Source organism: Amblyomma mixtum, chromosome 6 (assembly GCF_055824585.1).
Source record: "Amblyomma mixtum isolate Tamu chromosome 6, ASM5582458v1, whole genome shotgun sequence".
Lineage (NCBI taxonomy): Eukaryota > Metazoa > Arthropoda > Arachnida > Ixodida > Ixodidae > Amblyomma > Amblyomma mixtum.
The window spans coordinates 107,796,112-107,819,121 of record NC_143017.1 but is presented as its reverse complement, the minus strand read 5'-3'; the positions used below and the strand labels follow the sequence as shown (position 1 = coordinate 107,819,121).

General features: G+C 47.0%; 2 protein-coding genes across 8 annotated transcripts in view; both read right to left on the bottom strand.

The window, feature by feature from the left end:
- Positions 1 to 783: 783 nt before the first annotated feature.
- Positions 784 to 18,583, bottom strand: LOC149339977 (trans-1,2-dihydrobenzene-1,2-diol dehydrogenase-like). Of its 2 annotated transcripts, XM_089548708.1 has the most exons (8): positions 18,150 to 18,583; positions 14,183 to 14,329; positions 12,980 to 13,091; positions 8,351 to 8,514; positions 7,461 to 7,713; positions 6,813 to 6,937; positions 3,311 to 3,461; positions 784 to 1,690 (listed from the first exon to the last, which is right to left on the bottom strand). In XM_089548708.1, exons 1-8 carry the CDS (start codon positions 18,219 to 18,221, stop codon positions 1,596 to 1,598), a joined length of 1,119 nt encoding a protein of 372 aa, XP_089404834.1. In that variant the 5' UTR covers positions 18,222 to 18,583; the 3' UTR covers positions 784 to 1,595. The 2 variants fall into 2 exon arrangements, with proteins under 2 accessions (XP_089404834.1, XP_089404835.1); XM_089548709.1 differs by lacking the exon at positions 14,183 to 14,329.
- A 3,439-nt stretch (positions 18,584 to 22,022) lies between these two features.
- LOC149339974 (uridine phosphorylase 1-like) overlaps positions 22,023 to 23,010 on the bottom strand; it is a 97,493-nt gene continuing 96,505 nt past the window's right edge. For all 6 annotated transcript variants that reach the window (XM_089548712.1, XM_089548713.1, XM_089548710.1 and 3 more), the window contains one exon: positions 22,023 to 22,286. In XM_089548712.1, the coding sequence (XP_089404838.1) occupies positions 22,117 to 22,286 (170 nt within the window). In that variant the 3' untranslated portion in view covers positions 22,023 to 22,116. The remainder of the gene's footprint in view (positions 22,287 to 23,010) is intronic.

Below are 23,010 nucleotides of genomic sequence, written 5' to 3'. Positions count from 1 at the left end.
TCAGGCTTTTTTCAGTGTGGTTCTCGCGATGTGTTGCAGCAGATTATGTGTTGCACGTACATGGCACTGTGATAGAACATAGTGTCAACGCTGAGCTCTTGACTGAGCTGATGAGGCTACATTTTTCCTCAGTCATATTGAAAAGCCGAGCCGTAATGAAGTGAATATGAAGGCAAACACGGCCATTCCAAACTAACATCAGCGGTGTTTTCAACTTTTGTGCTCTGGCTTTTAGTCAAATATAGCGTGGTGGTGCGTGACCGTCAAAACTACCGAGTGACTCCTTTTCAGTTTTCAACTATTGATTATAATGTTAGATCCCTTTATCTACGAACATGGTCAACCAAACGAGCTCGTACAGAAAAAGGAGACGACAAGCAGACGACTCCCGCCGCCTACGCCGCCGCTCGACTTGCAGACGGCTGTCAGAATGCGTGACGCGAAGTTTCATTTTGGGCAGCGCAGTTTCCCAACTTGGGTTGCCGGCGGCCCGCAGGTCTACTGCCCGTTTCCGCTGCTGTCACTGCTGTAAGAATGAGCCTGAACGAGTATAAATAAACATTACGCCATTTTTGGGCTCCATTTCTGTGGGTAGTAAAAAATGTACTCCCTTATACTCCAAAATAACTCCCTTATATAAGGGAATAAATAAAAAAAACCATACATAAGGAGCAAAAGAAACCTCCTTTTGGGTGTGCGTTAGAGGACAAGTCATTTACTCCCTTTTGGGTGTTTTTCGGCTAACTGTGTATGTTGGAACCATGGGGTCAGAGGTTTTGTAGTGTGAGCTGTTGCAGCATGAATTTTGTTCACCAAATGGCAACACTGTTTTGTTCGCGGTGTGCTCAATTTGTATGACTGCTTACAAAAGTACGTGCTTCCTTAGCATTTCTCGCTACATTAAGCGCATGGAAACGCAGAAACAATCCACTGTTTGGATGGGACTTGCTTGTTGGTCGCACCACAAATTACGCAATAATTGTGCTTAGATGAGCTGCACGTATAGCCGTAGCTGCAAATATTTGGATACACCAGAAGCACAACATAAGTCACTAACTGGCGCTGTAATCCAAAGCCCCGTGCCACCCGTAAGTCCATGGCGTCGCCTTTGGTAGAACATTCCCTGAGTGCGTGAGCCGTGTATGCACGCGTCGTTCGAGGCATCAATGCTCTGGCTAGGCATAGATAGGGCAGTCATCTCCAAAGCCCCATTTTGAGCTTGAGCAGGCTCCCTTGCACCGATCGGCGGCATTTCAGTAATCTTCCTGGCTACATCTACCACCCTCCAAATTTTCTCCGTCTTTCGCAGTAACCCTCTGCTGACCGCTGACAAATAAACATCGAAAATATTGTTAGCGCAGGCTACACGAGATATTTGGTGACTGCCTGCTTGGTTTCCGTAGGGCAGCTTCCTCATACAGCTGCGAAAACAGCCGAATGAATAGGCGGTACACGCAATCATCCTGCAACTTCCCACACACTGCACCACACGGAACTGTAGATCGGCTGTCCAGCATACAACTCCACACTCTAACGCAACGTATCTGTGGCTTGCTGCACAGTACACAGTCAACCGCTGAGTCAGAGCCGCTGAGTCAGAGTCGCCTGCGAAGCTGAAGGAGGATTTCATCCAGCGTAGATGCAATGAGCACCGAATCCTTGTGAGGCATCAGCGGGCTTTCTTTGAGGCCTGCGATGAAAATCAAATGGAGCACAATAGGAATAGTCTAAGCATGCTGAAAAGCAGATGGTGGCTGCAGGTTTCACTGCACGCAAAGTAAAGTGATCGGCAAGAATTCACTTTGAACGCGAACAGGTCCCCTTGTATTTTCAGAAAAGAAGTCAGCTGGCTATTGTGCATGCCATTAGGTGTCCAGTGTCCATGCTGGTCTGAGAGAGTGAGCCCTCGGAGACGGTGGATCACGGTACAGTTATCGCCGCAAAGAGTGAGCGAATTTTGCTGAAAATAAATAGGCCAGAAGTCCAGGACCACGACCCTTTGTACAAATGCATAAAGGTGGGCAGTACGCTTCAAAAAAAAAAAGCGCGAAACTCATGTTATAGCAACGTCATGTTATAGCAACGTCACGAAACAGCACCGACGCAATACACGCGTGCATTGAGCACAAAATATGGCAGCACAAGTACAAGTGACATTCTGTATAAAAAATATCTTTCTACATAACATGTAACACAGATAAAAGAAGCACAGAGGCATTATCGTTAGTAATTTGGACGGCTAATAAAGAGGAAAAATTCCAAAATGCGATATATTTTCAAAATTATTTCAGTGTTGCCAGTGCCCGCATCCGCTGACGGAGTAAATGACAAGGTCATAACATACTGGCGAGGTGCACAGCTCTATATTACTGTACTGTAATCGGAACTCTAGACTATATAGTACTTTGTTGTAGTCGTATAATATTCGTATAACGATCACAACTTGCGGGTTATCTAGCGGTGAAAAATGAAGGCGCCATCGTCAAGTCTCCTGTGTTCTAGGCAATAGCTGTGGTGCAATTGGGCCTCAGTCCTGTGCCGACGTTTCGAATAGTGGGCTTGTCCGTCACGGCCAGAACAGTCATACTGACACATTTTATATTGCCGCGTAGTGGTGTGATGCTTGTTTGCTCCTTTCTTTACATGTTTACCCCGTGTGACGATGAGAAGGCACTAGATCTCTCAGGTAAAATTGCAGCCACCCGCTACTGCTTTTACCATGTTCGATGTCGTAGAACCTTCCGCGTCTTATCTCGGAAGATCGACGTCACGTTTAAAACAAGCGTGGACGAGAGTGCCAGTGATTCTGTCCTTAGTCGGCCCCTGAGCGCACTTGCTGCTTTCCGTGTCGCTGAGTTCTTTATTTGCGGGTGCAAGATCACCCAATAAGCAGTTCAAGTCTGACGCAAATCTGCAAGTTTTTCTCGACTACCTGTACTGTCACCACAACTATATACCTTCTATCAGTCGAAGGAAGGAAACCCGGTACTGTTGCCGCCTGTGGGACTTTGAGCAATCTTGGGTGAGCAATCTTGGGTCCCCTTTTCTCAATTAACCCACATAAACCTTTTAAAAGAAAGCTGCTGTTGCCCTGAGAAGAACAAGCGTTCGTGCGAAAACGTCGCCCACGGATAGGGACAGCAAAACATCCGCACTTCAGCTCCTTCTGCTCACTTCCATCTTTGAACGTGTTGTGGCCTTCTGTTGGTGCAAGTGACCAGACATTTGGGTGAAACGTTGTTAGGAATTAATGAAACTTGGTGTGCTGTACTCGCAGTGTCTATTGAAAAAGTCAAGTTGCCCTTTTTACCTCGGATCAAGCAGCTTCTGACTTCTTCGGCCTCGTAGCGCAGTCCCGAGCTGAATTCGTAGTTCAGAGGTGTAGAGACTGGTGGAATCGGAAGGTCTACCCTACCTGAAGGCGTCTCCAACCCAGGCGGACAGGCAATAGGTGGGTCCATCTTCGAAGCCATGAAACAATCAGGAAATTGCACTCAATAACAGAATTCTCTACGATGTTCTAGAGTTAAGCTAGAAGGCCTGTAATAGGCCTGTCGACTGGACTTTGAGTAGTAACCTGCAAAAGATACTTCATCAGGCAAGAACCTCCTGGTTAAAATATCTCCCTCCCTCCCTGCCTCGAAAGCGTTTAAGTAACGGTGTTTGTGCAGAAATTTCTAATTGGCACGGAGGATGATTGCAGACTGTCGCAAGCTGCCTCACTTGTAGAGAGGAAGATACGGGATCTCCCCGCCCCTCTGAGACGCGGAAATTATGGGATCTCACCGCCCCTCCGAGCATGCCTCGACATGTTTCTCCGGGGCAGCGACCGGACGGCGCGCGTCCGGACGACGGGGCGCCGCTCGACCCGGAGAGGGAATAAAAAGGGAGACCGCCGCCCGCCCTGGCAGTGCGCTCAGGGGAGGTGCAGCCTATCGGGTCACTCAAACGGCCCTTTCGGGGAAAGTGTTTTTTTTTTTCTTCGCCGAACCCGCGATCAACTCCTCGTTCTTCCTCATCTGGCACGACCGCCGCTACTGAACTCTGCAACTACGACGCTCCATCAAACAAGAAAGCTGTGAGAACTCCTTTTTCTTTTTTGCAAACGGCTGTCGTTGAATTTAACATTGTTTTCGCCTGTGTTTAGAGCTTGACCTGGCTAGTATTTTACGTTGTGTTTCTGTGCAACTCTTGCCCCTACTTACTATATCTGTAATATTTGCTTCGTTTTCGTTACATTCTTCTTTTATCGCAGTGTTGGTTCATTGTCGGGTTCTTTTGTTGGTTTGCTCGATTCAAGGGCGTCCGCAGAATTTTCTGCAGGGGGGGGCCCCGTTGGTGCCCCGGGGGGGGGGGGGGGGGGGGTATGTTCGTAGCAAAAAGGCGCTATTTGCGGAGTAAATTTATTTATTTATATATAAATAAAAATTAAACAAAATGCACACATGAAAGAAAAATTACAAACAGCAAATTAAAGCGCGGCTAGGAGAGGTACATTGGAGTTTATCAACGAAGAAACAACTAAAATTAATAAAAAATGCAAAAAGATGCTATATCACTTCGTGGAGAAGAGTGCTCAGTCTTCCTGCATACGGGTTCTCGACTCACCCGGATTGATGACCAGCACACAGCACAATATGTTCGCAAACACGCAACTACAGTCACTCAGTCAGTCTTCCTTGAACAGCAACTGTAGGCGCCTCGGATTTTTCTGGGCGAATTGCGTAATTACACGTGTGATAAATTCACTTCTGTGCTTCATTACACGCTCTCGGTGCACACTCATCATACACATTGATTGGAAAAACTGTTGAACGCGTACGTTGAAAACAAAAGATGACTATATATACAACGAAAACTTATTTACAAGATAAATGCACGCTCGCAGCTTCATACACCTCGCTCCATCTTGCTTGCGCATCCGCACAGTCGAGCAACCCCACACACACTGCTCGCCGCTCGTCGTTTTCTCGTCCGCTGTCTTGGTTGTTCTCAGCTTCGCTGACAACCGGCCACTAAAAACACCCAAGCACAAACACAGAGGCGCGCACACGTGCGAGGGCTTACTTGCCGCAGTATCCCCGAATGCGCACTTTGGGGGTGAAAGGAACGCCGCGCAACTTCCGAGGGGAAGGGACACTCGCCACTCCGGTCGGAAAATTTGTTTTTGTGTTTTTATGGGGTTCAGAGCCCCAAAACGACTCAGGCTATGAGGGATGGAGTAGTACAGAGTTCCGGGTAATGTCGACCACCTGGGTCTCTTTACCATGCACTGACACGCACAGTACATGGGCGCTGTTGTGATTTGAGGCCCAGCCAGAGGTGACAGGCGAGCCAGGCAGGCGCCATCGGGCTGCGTTGACCAAAGGCGCTGGTTTTCACAGAAGACGCAAAGAACGCTGGTGTGGGGGCGCCTCGGGAGACTGCGTCGCCGTGAACAAAAGCAGCTAATCCCCTTTGCCGGAGATTCTGAAAGCGGCGCTTCTACCGAACTGCGCTACACGTGGATCGGAGGAGAGAGCGAGCGGCGGCGGCGCCAACTCATCGCCCGCTTGCCCCTGAGCAGCCCGACAAAGCGGGGGTGGACACGGCTGATTTGTCCTTCCCTCCTTAAGAATTCATCGGTGACCGGCGTAACGACATAGGCGAAAACAAGATGCCCCGTGCACTGTCTGCCTCCGTGTCGCTATCTCTCTAGAGATCAAAGAAACAGACACCCATCTCAAGGCGGCTCGAAACACATGTTCGCCGGTGCCGCTGTATGTCTGGAACAGGTCGCCCTTCAGTAGAGCTAACGATGGCGTGGTTTGAAAACGGCGGAACGACGCACGCCCGGACGCGGCATTTCGCAGATGTGACCATGCGGGGCTGCTTTTACCCTTTTGACTGAGCGCACCACCGCCCCTGGTGTGCGGCCATCACTCACGGTTCGAGTGAGTGATTTTCCAGGGGGGTGCAACCGCCCCCCCTTGCCCCCCCCTCCGGACGCCCATGGCTCGATTATTATGCAATGTAATTTGGGCTACGGTGACTTACTGTGAACTTATTCCTCAATCCCACACCGACACACGTGCTTCACGGGTTGACCGGCCTAACTTTTAACTGTGCGCTCAAACTTCATAGAGGGACGACGGGTAACCGTAAAGGGGATCCCGCGCCTCTGTTGACCGTAAAGGCGGGGGCTTGTGACACAGACGCTTCCAACCGCAACGTGACACATGTAACGCGTCGCGCACTTGCGCCTCCGCCTGCTATTACCGCATCGTCTGGGCGCCACAGCACTCGACTGTCGCCATAAATGAGCGTGTGTGTAAACACGCTTGCCTGCAAGCAAAGGATCTAGGTTGCCTCAGGTATGGTCGGAGTCCCGGACGAGATGTGTACCAGGAGGTGTGCACGCACTTCTATCACGTGAAGTTCTTACACGGGTGTCTCGAGGACCGCACCACATCACCCCCAGTGCCCCAACCCGAACGCACACACTCGAGAGAGAGGTTATCATGTGTCGGCTTCTACAGATTGACAGTTTACACTTGCCACCAAACCGGCATGACAGCCATCCCACTGGCTGAGCCCCGACTTGTAGCTTCCGCGCAGGACCCTAGTGTAGTGCCTTCACGCCAAAACCTTCATTCAGGCCCTTATCACGAAGGCTATTTGTTTGCTCGCTGTAATTATGGCACTTGTTCCCACGATTTCCGCTTTGGATTACATGCGAAATACGACGGACTTGGCACATGGGCGTGTTTGCCCGCGCCTTTATTCAGATCTTTAGTCACGATTGCTGGTCGCCTTTTATGCTTTTTGCTCACCGTAATGATGCCTTTTGTTCCGACGATTTCCGCTTTGGATGGCATGTGGAATACGGAAGACATCGCGAACGTGGCCAAACGGCCTCCGGTGAACTCCATGGTGCCAGCAACGACGGTGTCCACACCTGCGAGTACAAAAAAATGGACAACTGATCTGGCTGGGGGAATATCACTGCGGAAGAGATTGTCGAAACTTCGAAGCAGTCCAAAAGAGAGCGAAAGGACAAGAGAAAGGAATGAATACTTAAGGTTGGAAGATGCTGCGCAACGCATAAAGAGAACGTAGACAGGAACAACAAGGCACTGAGATTTGAGCGCAAACCTGCTACTGTAATCTCTAACGGTTAAAGATGTGCACAGGTGAATTTTTTCCCTTCGCTGAAGCTGCCTTCTCACGTCGCCAAGTGTCAGGCGAGATAAAAGAACTCATCTATATTCGATCACGGCCATTTAGTTTGTGTCTAGCTGTTAATCCTTTATCTATACGTTTCCTGTGTTTAGCGGTGGGTAACATTTTGGGTAACAGCCGTGTTGGGTAACAGCCGAGCACCATAACCACTGAGCATAATTGTCCTGTATCCAGCCATTGACAGTTAACACGGTCTACAAAGTACGGACATGGAATGAGAATTTCAGAATCCATTGAACCTTCGCTGGTGAAGTCTCCGCTCGCCGTGATCCTGACGGGAGGCTCCGGGCCGAGCACTTGCAGGGCCAGTTGGGCGCAGTAGGGTCCCATGGTGAGCACCACGGAACCTCCCAAGTCCTTGCGGAAGACCCTCTGCAGGCCGTGCATCGGGAAGCCTAAGGTAACGTGCACGTAGCGGGGATCGCCGGCGGCGCCCCGCTCGAGCTCTTCCAGCATCCGCCGGTACGCCGGAACGAAGCGGGTCCAAAGCGCCTGCGGTTAACGTGTTGCCATTTGTCACTTGTTCTTGTATTGTGCCGTTCGAAAGTTAGTGTTTATTTCAGGTGGAATCATGAGAACACCTACTTTGCTTAGGAGAAAAAAAAGTGTTTTCCAGAAAAAAAATCAGATAGTAAAATGTCAGCCCGATCTTCGTTATTTCTAAAACAACCACGAAAAGTTCCCTAAATTACGAAGCATTTGTCTGCATCTTCTATTTGTGCCACGAATGGTGTTGTATCATGTTTATTGTGGCACAATTTTTTTTGTTTGATTCCATGGGGTTTAACGTTACTAAGCGACTCGGGCTATGAGAGACGCCGTAGTGGTGGGCTCCGGTTAACATCGACCTCGTAGGGTTCTTTATCGTACACTACATCACTCAGTACACGGGCCTCTAGCATTTCACCTCCATCGAAATAAGACCGCCGGACCCGAGATTGAACCCTTACTTCGGGTCAACAGCCGAGCACCATAACCACTGAGCCGCCGCGGCGGCTGCTATAGCACATTGTATACAAGGCTTAGGCAACTGTACCCACCATTGCACACGCAAATTGTTTAGATTTACACAGATATTTGCTACAAACGCACATAGCCTGTTCTTCAGATTGCACTGCCCGCTACTCACCTCCATGAGGAAGAGCCCCTTCTCTCTCGCTATCTCGCACAGGGACTCGGTGTCCCTCCGGCAGCTGGTGAGCGGCTTTTCGCAGAGCACGTGCTTGCCGCCTTCCAGCAGCATGCGCGCGGTGGAGTAGTGGTCGGGGTGCAGGACGCCCACGTATGCCACATCTATACAATAACGAAACAGCTTTGCAAGAAACGGGCAATATCATTAAGAAAGTAAAGTAAAAAGGCTGTTTTGCTTTTAATGCAAACTGAAGTCGGTCGCTGCGACGGACAAGCTCTTTCGTGATATATCGAGCCAGTAAAGGCTACAGAATTCTCTGACAGGAATGTTCTTTTCTGATGTATTAAAGCAAAAGATGGCGCTGCTTATGTCTCCATTTCGAGCAAACACATTAATAACGACATCATCGTCATGGTCATCACCATCATGAACTGGTTCCTTTCGTAAGGCCTCTTCTATAGACAGATAATTGCAAAATGTGTAGCTGTAACCCCATTCGCATGCATTACCGCTACCTATTGTTCCGTGGCCAGGCGTATAAACAGCGTATTGTTAATACTTTTCTTACTTGAACAAGAAAGCTAATCAGAAGGTTAAATACGTGCAAGAATTTTATGACCTGTCTTGTTTAATACGGAAAAGATAGCAGCTTTCATTCCGTTTATAGCTGTTGTTGGACAGCAGAGTATTACAGCCCACAGTGCGCAGTATGCTATTGAAAGTTGCACGACTTTAGTTGTAATCTCTAGTCAACACTGGTCTGAGGCACTGGCGCGTGTTATTCGCCTGGCAATTTCCCAACTTCACTACATGTGAACATCTGCAACTTGGGAACATTTCTCTTTCGCTTGATAAATCCGGTTCGTTACCCTGACAGGTTGGCGGCTGTGTGTTACATGTATTACACGGCCTACCTCAATCCACGCCACATGCATAATCAAGTCGACACTGTTCCCATTGCTGGTTCACCAGTGACAACCACATTGTTTTCTTAATGCTGCATATATTCGGCTCACTCAAGCCAAATATATGCAGCACGGCCCCGTCACACAAGCACACCCGCCACCTGTGCCTCTGCTCAGTCATAAGCAGCAAACACCTGTGCTTGGTTTTACGAGGCTCTGCACAAACGCCGCCGAACGCAGCTTTCATTTTGTAGCGAGAGCTGCACTACGCCATCACTTCGAGCCTTCGGTATACCTTCAGCGTGGCACCCCTTGAGCTCCGTGGCGGTGCAGTGACCTCGAGCCGGTCGGTCACGTGGTGCGGAGCAGCTGCTGCTGCCGGCGGCGCGGCGCGGCGCGCCGGCGAATCCGAGCTGTAACAGCTGTGCGCATGAGCCGTGTCGTGTGGGGAGGGGGGGGGGGGGTGGAGTGTAGAACCCACGACCTCCGAATTACGCGTCCGGTGCTCTACCTCTGAGCTACGGCTACGGCTGTCTGATCTTCTGCTTTCGGGGGTATTTATGTTTACAAATAACCTAACCTTGAGAGTCCATGGTAGAGACAGGATGTGGTAGATGGTCCTTGGCGATCACAAAATGAACAAGGGAGGGGAAAATCTCAGATTGCTTGAGCCAACATTTCGACAAGAGGACTTGTCTTCGTCTTGACCTTGAGAGCCTTGACCTTGAACACCTTGAGAGTGTTCATCGGCGCCACCCACGTTGGCGCTGACGTCCCGTAAAACGTGCGACGAGATCCTGCCGTACGTCACCTTCGCTTAAAATAATGCGTCGCAGGAAAAAAAAAAACAATTTATCCCGTTCCATCTCGTCTATGGCAGGTAGGTCCGCATGGCGCTAGACGTGAATCCCCCCTTGCGGGGATGAGGCGGTCCCAGTAGACGCCGGCCACTTTGTGGAACTAGCAGAGCAAGCCAGTCAGCTTGCCCGTTGCACATTAAGGAGCAGCAATGAGCTCACTACGAAGCGGGCGACCAGGTGTGGGTGTGCACCCTCGTGCTCTGCAGTGGGTTGTGTGAAAAGCTCCTCCATAGGTATTTCAGACCTTACAAAGTCCTTCGCCGCCTCAGCAGCGTCAACTATGAACTTGTTCGTGATGCAAGTGACAGCCGGCCATCGCGTCAGCGGCCTGAAATTGTGCATGTGGTGCGTTTAGAGCCTTAATTTGCGCTTGAATGAGCCCTATTCACGCTGTGTTTTGCACTGATATAACGTTCCTGCAAGTACGAACTGGACTCCCAACTACGAGGGGGTACCCAAAAGAAACCGGACTTATTTTTGTTTGAACTTATTTGTTCACATTTTCAGCACAGACCTTCAATATCCTTCAAAGTACTCTCCACTTACAATGATACGTTTGTCGAATCTCTTATTCCATTTTTCAAAACATTGCTTAAATGCATCTTTTGTGATGCTTGACAGTGCCTCCGTCGTTTTTTTTCTTCACCTCAGCGACATCAGCGAAACATCAGCCTGTCTTTTCATTCTATGAAACAAAGAAAGTAGCACGTGGCAAGGTCGGGTGAGTATGAAGGTTGAGGAACAGAGGTCATGCCATTTTTGGTCCGAATTTGTCGTAGAGACAGGGCTGTGTGAGCAGGGGCATTGCCATGGTGGAAAAACCAGTCACCCGTCTGCCACAAATCAGGCCGCTTCCACCAAACACTGTGGCCCAATCTTTTCAAAACATCCACACAGAAAGCCTGGTTAACTGTCTGACCCTGCGGAACAAATTCTGAATGGACGACTCCTCTTAAGTCGAAAAAACAAATCAGCATTGTTTTGAGGTTTTGTTTCACCTGACGAGCTTTCTTGAGGCGAGGTGAATTTGAAGTTTTCCATTGGCATGACTGTAGCTTTGATTCAAGATTTAATTCAGGAACACTTGAGTTGTCCCCATAGCATCGTCCTTGAACGTCTTTCTGAATATTTCAAGAGTTTCCGTTCCACTTTTTCCGAGAAAAAATCAATTTCACCGGCGCACGCTGTTCACGAAAATCAGCCATTGCAAAAACGACACTCACACATAACAGTCGTCACTCTAAAACTCTGCCTAAACTAGTCTGACCTCCTTCAGCGACGGCACTCGGCTTACTGACTGGAATGTTCGTTCTATGCGCTCCTAGCGGCAAAACGCGGTACCACAGACGCTGTGCCGATTGAAAAAATTAGTCCGATTTCTTTTGGGTACCCCCTCGTATAACAGATTGTATAGTTAAATTCACATCTATTTTTCAATTTTTTATATTTTTTTACTTGCCCATAGCTCATTTTGCATCCAAACGATGCTTCTTCGAGTACAAATTGCAATGCTGATTCTCCCTATCGTATTCTAGAAATCCGCGCTATCGTATTCTAAAATAGGTGCTAGGGATAGGTGCGTATCCTGCCACAGATAACTCATAAGAGATATCTCCAGACACAAGGGCGCAGTGACAAATATTCGTCTGTTATTGTGCTCGACTTTTTTTTTCACATTTTCTGGTCTCAAAAGGTCAGGTGCAAGAAAATGCTCACGGCGCATACATAATCACGCAACACACAAGCTTACTGAGTGCCGCTAAGCCTAAACTACGACCTAACATTGTCCTTTTAGGGTCCGGCGAAACCAAACTAACGTCTTTTATTGATGCTGTTCAGATTATGTCTCATGCACGTTTGAAATCCATGTCCATGCCACTAAAGCAACCAAAGCCCCGTTTGAGTAGCGCCATCTGTCGAGAGTAGCGCGAAATAGGCACAACTTGCCGCCTGGACGACCTTCGTCAGCCACCTAGTGATGCAAAACTATCGGAAAATGGACTATCGATAGTAACAATACTGATATTATGCATTTGTTGGCCAGCGATATAACTAAAACATTTGCGATACCTGATTGGTTTGACGGTCTCATGAGGCTTAATGTCCCAAAGAGACTAAAGCTATGAGGGATGTCGTAGTAGAGGTCTCCGGGTAAATTTCGACCAGCTTTGGTACATTAACGTGCACTGGGACAGTTCGGAAAAATACCTGGAACTGCATCCGGTGAAAGAACAAACAGCAAAAGTTGTGCTGGCTTACACGACACTATCGTGCACTGCAGACGTCGTCTTGCTGACGTAACCGCGGCAGAAATGATTTCCGCACACATGCTTCGCAACTAGGACATTCGCACGCTAACATTTTATCCACAAACTTTACGTAGGGACCATCTGCAGAGCTCGGTGACGCGTAGGCTGCGAAAACGGGCGAGTCCTGTCAGTTACTGATACCATCACCTCCATACCACACACTCTGGAAACCAAGTTTAGGATGCAGTGGGTACGCGTGGATGATTTTATAGTATCGATAGTACTATATATAACAAGTAGTATCGATACGCCTATAGATAGTACTATCGATAGTCTTTTTTAATAGTTCGATAGTGACTCAACTATCGATGGTATCGATAGTACTATCGATAGTTTTGCATCACTAGTCACCTCGACAACCTATCATATTCTTCCGTCATGCTCTCGATATAACCGTACCTTGTGTGGGTACTTGCGAATACGCCAGGGATTCGCGGCATTCTCTTAATGCAGGTGTATTCCAGTGCGCTCACTATACGCCAGCATGGCTCTCGTGTATTGCTTTAGCTCATAAAGCCAATATGCCTCACAAATGGCGCGGTCGATCCTTACCTACATTTGGGTCGGACGCCAACTCTTCGTAAGTGAAGTACGCTCTGCCGATGGCGTGTAGGTCGCTGAACCGTTTCGTGTTCTCGTAGTCCTTCCCTGCGACAGCTACGACCTAATGACAGATCGAGCATGAGAAACAAACTATTAAACACGGCTATTAGGTGCCTTGAGAAACAGTTGCCCACTGCTGTGGCTCAATGGCTAGGCTGTCTTGTTGGAGAATGCGAGGCTGTGAATCTTGGTTTCTAACTTTGGCGGTCACATTTATAATGAAGCGAAATGAAAAATAAGCCTGTTTGTTCACATTTGGGCGCTATGATTACTGAAATTTTGCACCTTGTCATGTTTTCAACAACACCGGCTCTCCTTTACCAATATGTGTAAGCAGAATATAAATTATCATCAAAACAACCGGAGCACCCTTTCTACTGCTGGGTCACTCAAAGTTTTTGTGGGCTCCGTCATATAAAAATTAAATAATTGATCAGGCGTAATTGAGAGCTCAGCGAAAAATAAAGATATAAACTTCTCTCACTCGATAGCGATGAAGATAACAGGGCTGATCTAGGACGGTTGGTATTTCGCTCTCATTAAACTGCGGAGCCCAGCTAGACGACCAAGTATATTTCTGTCCGTAATGAATCTGAATGTGTGATTTTGACATCTGAATGTTTTGGACGTACTAAAATATAGCAGTGAGCGCAAGTTTCGGAAAGCCTGGGTTTTTAATCTTCGTTTTAAGTGACGGGTCACTTAATCCTACACAACTTTAGGTAATTCTGCTCCGGTTTATGGAATAAAAGAACGGTCATAAAGTAGCCACCATAACCACCTTGTTATAAAACTACACGGACCTTCTTGCTTCCTTGAATACAGCTCAGGGAATAATTCGGACGACGAGAGCCCTGGAGAACGTCGTTTCAGTCTAATTGTTTTTGATGCTGAGACTCCGGACAGATGCTCTTTTTCTTCGAGTTTGCTGTACATGACAGACAGGAGAATTGCGTGCACTGCTAGTCAAAAGCCGTGTCGTCGCCAGTTTTGACTTTTGTCTGCAGCAGTCAGGACAGCTCTCTATCGAACGTGCCGTACGTGCCTTCGCCGTCTATTACTAATTCCCTTTAAAATCCCGCCAGTAGTTGCCTGATACTGTGCTTGATTCTGGCTAACAAGGAGATGAAACGGGCGCCGGTACGTACGTACCTTATGTTTATTCGGCGACATGCTACGCAGGCACACGGCGAAGTCGTGGCTTATGCGGCCAGCTCCTACGATGCCCCAGCGGGTCGGGCCGGCTATGTTGCTTCGTTCAGAGTACAGACGTGAGCAGACTTGTCTAGAGCGCTCGAGCTGTGACAGGCGGAGAAAAATTTGTCAAATTTTAATGCACCATAGCTACGCGAATGATAAAAACCCTAGCCCAGTGCCCTCAACATAGCAACTGCGAAAAGATTTCACGTTATTTGTCCCTAGCGCGCTGCTGCAGCGCTCTAGGAAATCGTGCTCGCCTCTTTTCTTTGCTGGTAAAAAACGGAGCACGAACTCCAGAATCATTCTCGGCTGGCTGCGGAAATTCAATGCTGTTCTTTCTGTGACAGCATCACATAAGTAGAGAAGCCTTGGCAGGATGCAGATCAATGTGTTATTTGTACGTTCGTAATGGACCTGTCTGGGAACAAAGTAGTCTGTTATCTATGCGCTTAATCCTTTGTATACAGCAGAATACATGTGTCCCACTTGCTTCAAGGGTCGGTAAACGCGCACCGATGCACCTCTGTGCCATATTCGTGCGTGCGTGCTGAAAACTACCGAATTATCAAACAAATAGTTGTCGTGGTTTTGTCTTTCGCTAATAGGCATCCGTAGTGTCCTCTCTTTTTACAAGAGCAGGTGTATTGATCGACGCGGACCATTTTGGCTAGAAAAGAAGTTTCGAAAAATTTTTTAGCTTTCGAGACTTCCTCATATTAGTTCTTCAAGAATTTTATTTTCTCTTTCAATTTGATTAATATATCGAAAGGACAGCGGTGCGAATTAGAGCACTGCACGGGCCTCATTATTAGGCCCTGTCCTGACCCGACTCCGCTACTTGCATTATCATTCTAATGAGCGAATGCGCGGCCCGCCTGTGCGCGGGGCCCCGGCTACGGCCTGTTCCCACAGTAGCTCAATAGAAAAATGGCTTACCGCCTGCAAGTAAACTGCTACACAGGTAAAATGAGGCCGGCAGAGGTCCTCAAAACGCAATAACGCTTAAAAAAAATTGATTTGCTAAGCACGAAAGGAAGAGAAGATGAAGCGGGGTTTTCTCGCTTGCTTTTCTGAACAGTAGTAGTCTCGTCTGTGAGTCGCCCTGAAGTACTCAGAGACAAATGAAAAGGGTTGCATACACGCGTAATAAACTACTTTACCTTACCTCTATAATCTGAATCTGGCATTTTTTTTACCGCTCGCGATATCTAAATATTAAAACACCTTCGAAGCAGTAACAATGACATTTTTTTTTAATGAACAAGGTTGCGAGGGCTGATACATGACCGTACTGGCCGCGTTTCAATAGAAACGAAAAGCAAAAAGCGCCTGCTTATGCTGTAACGTGTGCTAAACGACCCAAAGCGCGCTAAACCAATATGCACTTCCCCAATGGCGTTCCTCATAACGCAGATGTTTTTGGAAGAGGAAGGCACATGATCATAGTCGCCCTCGGAACAGGCGACTGCGCCTCGGAGTCGAATGAAGGTTCCTCTCCAGTGGTACTTATATAAGGCTTCAAATGTACAGTCGCGAGCAGTATCGAGCAGATGCGGAGCGCCTTTCGGTAGATCCTAGGGCGTGTGCTCGCTGATATACCTCAAACAGCGCAAGGCTTCCAGCGGTGCTCCGCACGCACCGCGAAGTATTTGAGGCGTGACAACTCTCTACTAAGACCACAGCAGCGATGTCCCATTCGGAAATTTCTCTTTTTCAGTAAATTTGAGTAGTAAAATTTGGCGAAACGGAAATTTCGATGGATTATCAGAAAAATTTAAGAACCAAAATTTTCTCACCTTTTCAGAATTGCACCAGTTTTTAGACTTTTGCGGGGGAAAAGAGCTTGAAATAGGATATCTAGGTCTTACTGAGGGAGTTTTATTTTAAGGCATGGATGAAGGCTGCGCCGCAGAAGCACAGCCCGCTGTTAAGTTTTGCGCTTTAAAACCTCCGAGAGGTGTCTTTCGCTGATTTTTATTCAGCCACTGAGAAATACCAACGCGACAGGGCGTGCGCGTCCATAGTAACTTGGACATTGCACGGTGATTGGCGCTTATTAAACTTCATCTACAAACGGCGCACAAACGTCTCTGGAATAGTCTAGGGTTCGATGAAGGTTCGTCTGGTCAGGCATGATAATGAACAATTTCTGAAAAAGACATGGCGCTACAAGTACACGAAAAAAAGCCGAGGGGACGAAGGACAGACGCAGTATACGTTACTGATGATAATGAACGAGCTGAAGGTCACTGACCATGTCAAGTTACTATGTCGAATTGTAACTCGACATGGTCAGTGACCTTCAATCTGTTTAAATCTCTATAGATCTACAAATTTCGCATTTCGTCTTTAAGAATAACTGGCGTACTTTCATTTCCTAGACTTTCCAGTCAGCGGACAAAAGGAAATACTAAACAAGAGTACTTGCAAATTCTGTCACGTGAGAAACTGTAACAGACACTTAAAAATAAGTAAATAAGCCCTGAAAAATTAGGGATGATCAGTTGGATGGATGCTGAAGAGTCGCAATAGTATTTTTATTTCACTCACCACTCTATTACGGTTATTATTCTATTCTGATTCCGATCGCTTCTTTTATTAATTCTCGCTGCGTCAGTCTTAGCCATTTTCCTATGAGCTGAGTAATTATTAGTCCAGTATCTCACTCCTCTCCCCGGGATTGGATTAAGAGGAAGGGGGGGGGGGGGGTGAGGGAAGAGAGGGGGACGGTTGGCAGGTGTGGTCACCTACCACGTGCAACGACGGCGGTCGTCGGGTTTTTGTTCGAACGAGGCTTCTATGCCATCGCAAAACGTTTCCTCAGCATTCACCGCGGCCATGTTTAATCCGTGTAGCTGCTAGAACACCCCAAGTGTACTGCATGCCGGACATAGGTCCTCTATGTAAACGCCAAAGCGCTTCCTAGGCCAGCAACTTTAACACCGGGCTTGGCCCAGGCCCGGCAAAAAATTTAATTTTCCGGCCCGGTCGGGCTTTCGGGCCACGTACATTCGAAGTCCCGTTACGAAGTACAAATGCGTACGACTTTTTAATGCGATAGCATTAAACTTCACATCGGGAGCGAAATACGCCATCCGATCTCGCGAAATTCGCTGATTGATCGAAAGAGATCACGTGACCTTGTGACGTCATGATACCCTGTCCTGGTGGGCCACTCTAATTGGTCGGGAAAGGTCATGTGACCTTGTAGCGTTATTCCACCCTGCCCACTGTGGCAGCATGGCACCAGATTCCGAGCGATCTGCCCCACGTGGTAGGTGGCAATTCAATTATTATTGGTCGCGAGAGGTCCGTAACCTTGTGACGTCATTAGGACCTGCACATCGGGTTGTAGCAATCTTTTTCTATCCTACTATGCCTACGCCGACACCTCACAGCATAACGGATGCCTGCTATGCAGGTAACAGTCCGAATATGGTGGTTCATAGACCGACCACCGTCAATGAACTGATGCAAACACAGAAGCTGCGACAAAATTTAAATTTAATGCTATCGAATTCCAGTCGTGAACTAAGCACCCCCATAGATTTTTTTTTCAACAAAACCAGTAGTCCAAAGAGGTTGAAATTGATGTCATTCAACTTCTAGAGATATTATGAGTGCAATTTTATCATATCAGTGCATGTGAAAGATGAATGTAAAGACGTAAAACATAAACGTTGGCATTAAGCTCCCGCCGCCGCACAATTTCGATAAAAAGGTCACTGCTTAGATAAATGCCATTCTTCTTGATGAGGGTGTGAACCCTCCGGTCCTTATCAGATACTTGAGTATTATCCAGGTTCTGAAACAGGCTTGGTACAGGCCTGTTTTCAAAGCCAACAACCACCTTGGCTCACTTTTGAGCAGGCCTTAGAAGCACAGAGCCAAAACGAGAAGAGCGAAAATTAATGCTTACCACTCTGCATGAAAGGACACTTGCCATCACCAAGCGAACGATCCGCTCTGACATTTCTAAACGTGTGCACATCTCGTACGTGAGTTTTCCTCCCCGAGCAGCGATTGAAAGCCACCGAAAGGAATGCTGGGATGGGGCTCCACGCAGCAATGTAGGGGCAAAGCAACCCTAACAGCTGCTTGTTCTGCTGTAACTTTCATTTCATATCATTTCAATAGCATTCAGCAGCCATGTGAGATAAGTAAAACAAGAAAAGCGTCGCACACACAAAGAGAGAGAGAGGCAAATTATCGCAGCGTTGCACCTGCCGCGTTGCCTCACTGGCTATGGCGGTCGGCTGCTGAGGCCAAGCACGTGGGTTCAAAGCCCGGCCGCGGCAGGCGCATTCCACTGCATGCGACATGCAAAAGCGTCTGCGTGCTTAGTGACGTTAGTGCGCGTTGAAGCACCTCAGGTGGTCTGAATTATTCCGTAGCCTTCTAGTGCGGCGCCTCTCGCAGGCCACATGCGGGAATCGGCTCCGCATCGGCTCCGCCTGGATACCATCAATCAACATAAAACTGACGCGTCTTGCATCACAAAGCGATAAAGCCGCGTGCCGGCAGCTTTGAAGAATGAACAAAGAACCATCAGAAATATTTCTGTGAATATAACACAACACACTGCAGTTGCAACTGCAGTTACAAGCCAACGCTGCCATTGTTGCACACACGAGCCATGCTAATGAACACACTGGTATCAGGAAGACTTTAGTTGGCCGTCACGATATCGTCATCATCATCAGCCTGACAACGCCCGCCCACTGCAGGCGAAATGCCTCTCCCATGTCTCTTCAATTAACCTTGCCGTTTGCCAGCTGCAGCCGCCGTATCCCCGAAAACTTCTTGATTTCATCTGTCCCCCTAACTGTCTGCCGCTCCCTGCAACGTTTGCATTGTCTTGGAATCCATTCCGTTACCCTTAAGGATCAGCGGTTATCTTGCCTTCGCATCACATGCCATGACCAAGCCCATTTCTTCCTCTTGATTTCGACTAGGATGTCATTAACCCATGTTTGTTCCCTCATCAACTCTGCCCGGTTCCGGTCTCTCAACGTTACACCTCTCATTTTTCTTTCCATAGCTGGCTGCGTTGTCCTTAACTTAAGCTGAACCCTCTTTGTTAGCCTCGACGTTTCTGCCCCATAGGTGAGTAGCGGTAAGATACAGCTGTTGTATACTTTTCTCTTGAGGGATATTGGTAAACTGCCATTCATGATCTGAGAAAACCTGCCATATACGCTCCATCCCATTTTTATTCTTCTAGTTATTTCCTCTCATGATCCGGATCAGCTGTCTCTACCTGCCCTAAATAGGCTTACTACTTCCAGCACTTTGCTACCAACTGTGAACTGCTGTTCCGTCGCTAGACTGTTCAACATTACTTTGGTTTTCTGCATGCTAAATTTAAGACCTACCGTTCTGCTCTGCGTGTCTATGCTGTGCAGCTCATCTCCAGAGTGACTTAGCGAAGCAATGTCATTAGCGAATCGCAGATTACTTAGGTGTTGTCCATTAACTCTTATCCCCAACTGTTCCCAATCCAGGCCTCGGAACACCCCGTGTATAGAGGCGGTGAATTACACTGGCGAGATCGTGTCTCCCTGCCTGACATCCCTCGTTAATGGAATTTTATTGCTGACTTTATGAAGGACTATGGTAGTGTGCGGTCGTTATAGATATCTTCAAGTATTTTCACATAAGACTCTTCTACACCCTGATAGCGTAATGCCTGCATAAATGCAGAGGTTTCCACTGAGTCATATGCTTTCTTGTAATTAATGAACGCTACATATAGTGGTTGGTTATTTTCTGCGCATTTCTCTATCACCTCAACGTGAATATAGTCTGTTGTTGAGTATCCTTTACATAAGCCTGCCATTTCATTTGATTGATTGAGGTCGAAGGTTGTCCTGATCCTATTTGCGATTACCTTAGTAAATACCTTGCAGGCAACGGACAGTAAGCTGATCGGTCGGTAATTTTTTGAGTCCTTTACGTCTCCTTTGTTGTGAATTAAGATAACGTTAGCGTCCTTCTAAGTTTTCGGTACGCTTGAGGTCATAAGATTTTGCGTATAAAAGGTGGCTAGTCTTTCTAGCCCAATCTCCCCCCCCCCCCCCCCCTCCCCCTCCGTCTTTCAATAGATCTGCTGTCAGTTACCGGATCCTCACCAACTGTTTTCCCCCTTCGCATGACCCCTAAAGCTATCATTACTTCCTCTTTCGTTACTAGCGGGATGTCCCATTGCTGCGCGTTACTCCCTCTGTCATTAACGTTCTGATAACGTTGGCTAGTGTATAGATTTGTGTACAACTCTTCAGCTAGTGTCTTATTCATATAGCTGATGACATTGCCCTCTGTTTCTTAGCGCATACATCTGGTTTTTACCTATGCCTAGTTTCCTCTTCACTGCTTTTAGGCTACCTCCGTTTTTTACACCATGTTAGATTTTCTCCATATTAAACTTCCTTATGACGGCAACCTTGCGCTTATTGATTAAATTTTAAAGCTCTGCCAGTTCTATTCCGATCGTAGCATTAGAGGCTTCCATGCTTTGGTATTTCTTAATAAGATCTTTCGTCTCTTGAGATAGCTTGCCGGTACCCTGTCGAACCATCCCGCCGCCTACTTCTACTGCGCCCTCCGTAATGATACCTGTTAGATTATCGTCCACTGTTTGAACATTAAGATCGTCTTCTTCAGTTAGAGCCGAATATCTTGTATGCAGCGATATCCTGATTTTCTCTGTTTTTCCTCTTACCGCTAACTCGTTAATGGGCTTCCGCTTTACTAATTTCTTCCTTTCCGTCTTCAAGTCTAAACTAATTCGAAACCTTAGCATTCTGTGGTCGCCACAACACATTTTTCCGGGGAAGTCCAAATCCTGCACGATACCAGGGTGAGCGCATAGTATGAAGTCTATTTCTTTTTTAGTTTCACCATTCACGAGATATATCCGAAGAAATGCGAACGAAACGAGGACGAAACACTCTTAATTCCTCGTGCTCCTCATATCTCTCAGTGTTTTCTTGCGCCAGCTGATATTCCTTCAGATATGTCTGTAATTAGGTGTTTTCGTAGCAGTAGATAGGTTCGTTACATTGCAGCAGATGTTAAGGCAATAATTTATCAAATGAGAATTTTTTCTTTGCAGTGCAGAAGCGAAAAGGGAAAAAACTCTATTCTAAGCAGAATCTTTACCACCACCACTCTACCTGCGCACACCGTTTAGAGCCGTAGATTACAACCAGGCTAGGATGAAACGGGAAGAGCACCGGTGAAGAAAACAAAGCATGTTACCTGTGTACTTTCAGCTGCAGTGTACAACTAGAATGATTCATGGTTCTGGGTAAAGGGTGAAGTAGATATTCATAAACGGGTTGTAAAGGAATATCTCGCTGCAAAGTAGAAAAACACGACGTATGCATGTTCGCGTTTCAGTCCGGCCTGAGTGAACAGTTGAAGTTTCTCGATGTTTTTGCGGCGGCCGCGTTGATGTCGTCATCATTAACTGAACAAACTATCGTGGACGAATTCTAAAGCCCAGCGGCTGTCTGTAGCCTATAGGCTGTGAAATTGAATCCACTTGGGGGCACTCTTCCACTTCTTTTCTTGTGACGCTGCTTCGCAGCTGCTAAACGTCACATAATTTCACAGCAGAATAAGAGTAACACAACTTGAGAAGCAACAGCAATCTACATTTCAAGGTAAGTTTCACAACTAGCAATCCCATGATCCCCGTGGAAGGCAGTGTGCTGCGAAGGTAGATTGTGTTTGTATAACACGAAACACGGGTCGTTGTATTCAGGTTCGTGATCATGTTAACCATGGAATCAATCAAACATTTATTCATGCGTTGTCAACCAATCCTAAGGCGGCGTTTTTTTCTGCTTGGCGCACAGATAGCAGTCAGATTCCAGCAGTCATCAATGCCGGACCGAGTATTTGCTCGCGGACGGGGGCAATCCGAGTCTGTGGCGTATAAACTGCAGGATGACCTCCTGAGGTCTGTCCCGCCACTCCATCATCTTGCTCTCATCAGCGTCCACTTCGTCAGACTCCAGGCGGTCCAACAGCGTTACGCACACGATGGCCCCTGGAAAACGGGCACACATGCCACGGGGTCAGTTATCATCTAAAGCAAAAGAGTGGCAGCTATCCCAATTTTTTTAAAGTAGTTATGAAAAAAGTACTTGTTATTTTGCCACTATTTCTCTATGGATTAATCTAACCCGAGTTTAAAATCAACCACCCCCTGGTATATGTCGAAATGAACATTGAAATTTTTATTTTACAAGAATTAGAAATGAAAGCTTTTATTCAATTTTTTCTTTACAAGAATTACACTTGAAAGCTTTTATTTCTCCTTATCTGAAATTCCAATACTTATTTATTTTCTGAAAACTTTCTCTTGTTGGATATATTTTATGGCAACACTTCCCTAAAATTATTTTTCACTCGTGCTTTTATGCATTTCCAATTTATTAAGGAAACTTTATATTGTTCTCCTGCGTTATTTCTTTCTAATGTTTTTTTATTTAGTTATCATATAAACGATTGTTATTTTCATTCTGCATGTATGTTTTTCGGCCTTAAAACAGCTTAATAATCTATAAGTTCTTTAATTAGCATCCCATGTAACCTTTCTCTATGTATATCATGATTGTTACAATTGGATAAATACATGTCTGTGTTGATGCTCTTGCCGAAACACTTGCCAGCACTGTGAGGTACACCTATATTCAGAACACAATGAAGTACACGGCACTCATACCGTGTACTGGAACATAGATGTACATAACTGCAGGTCGGCTGTGGTC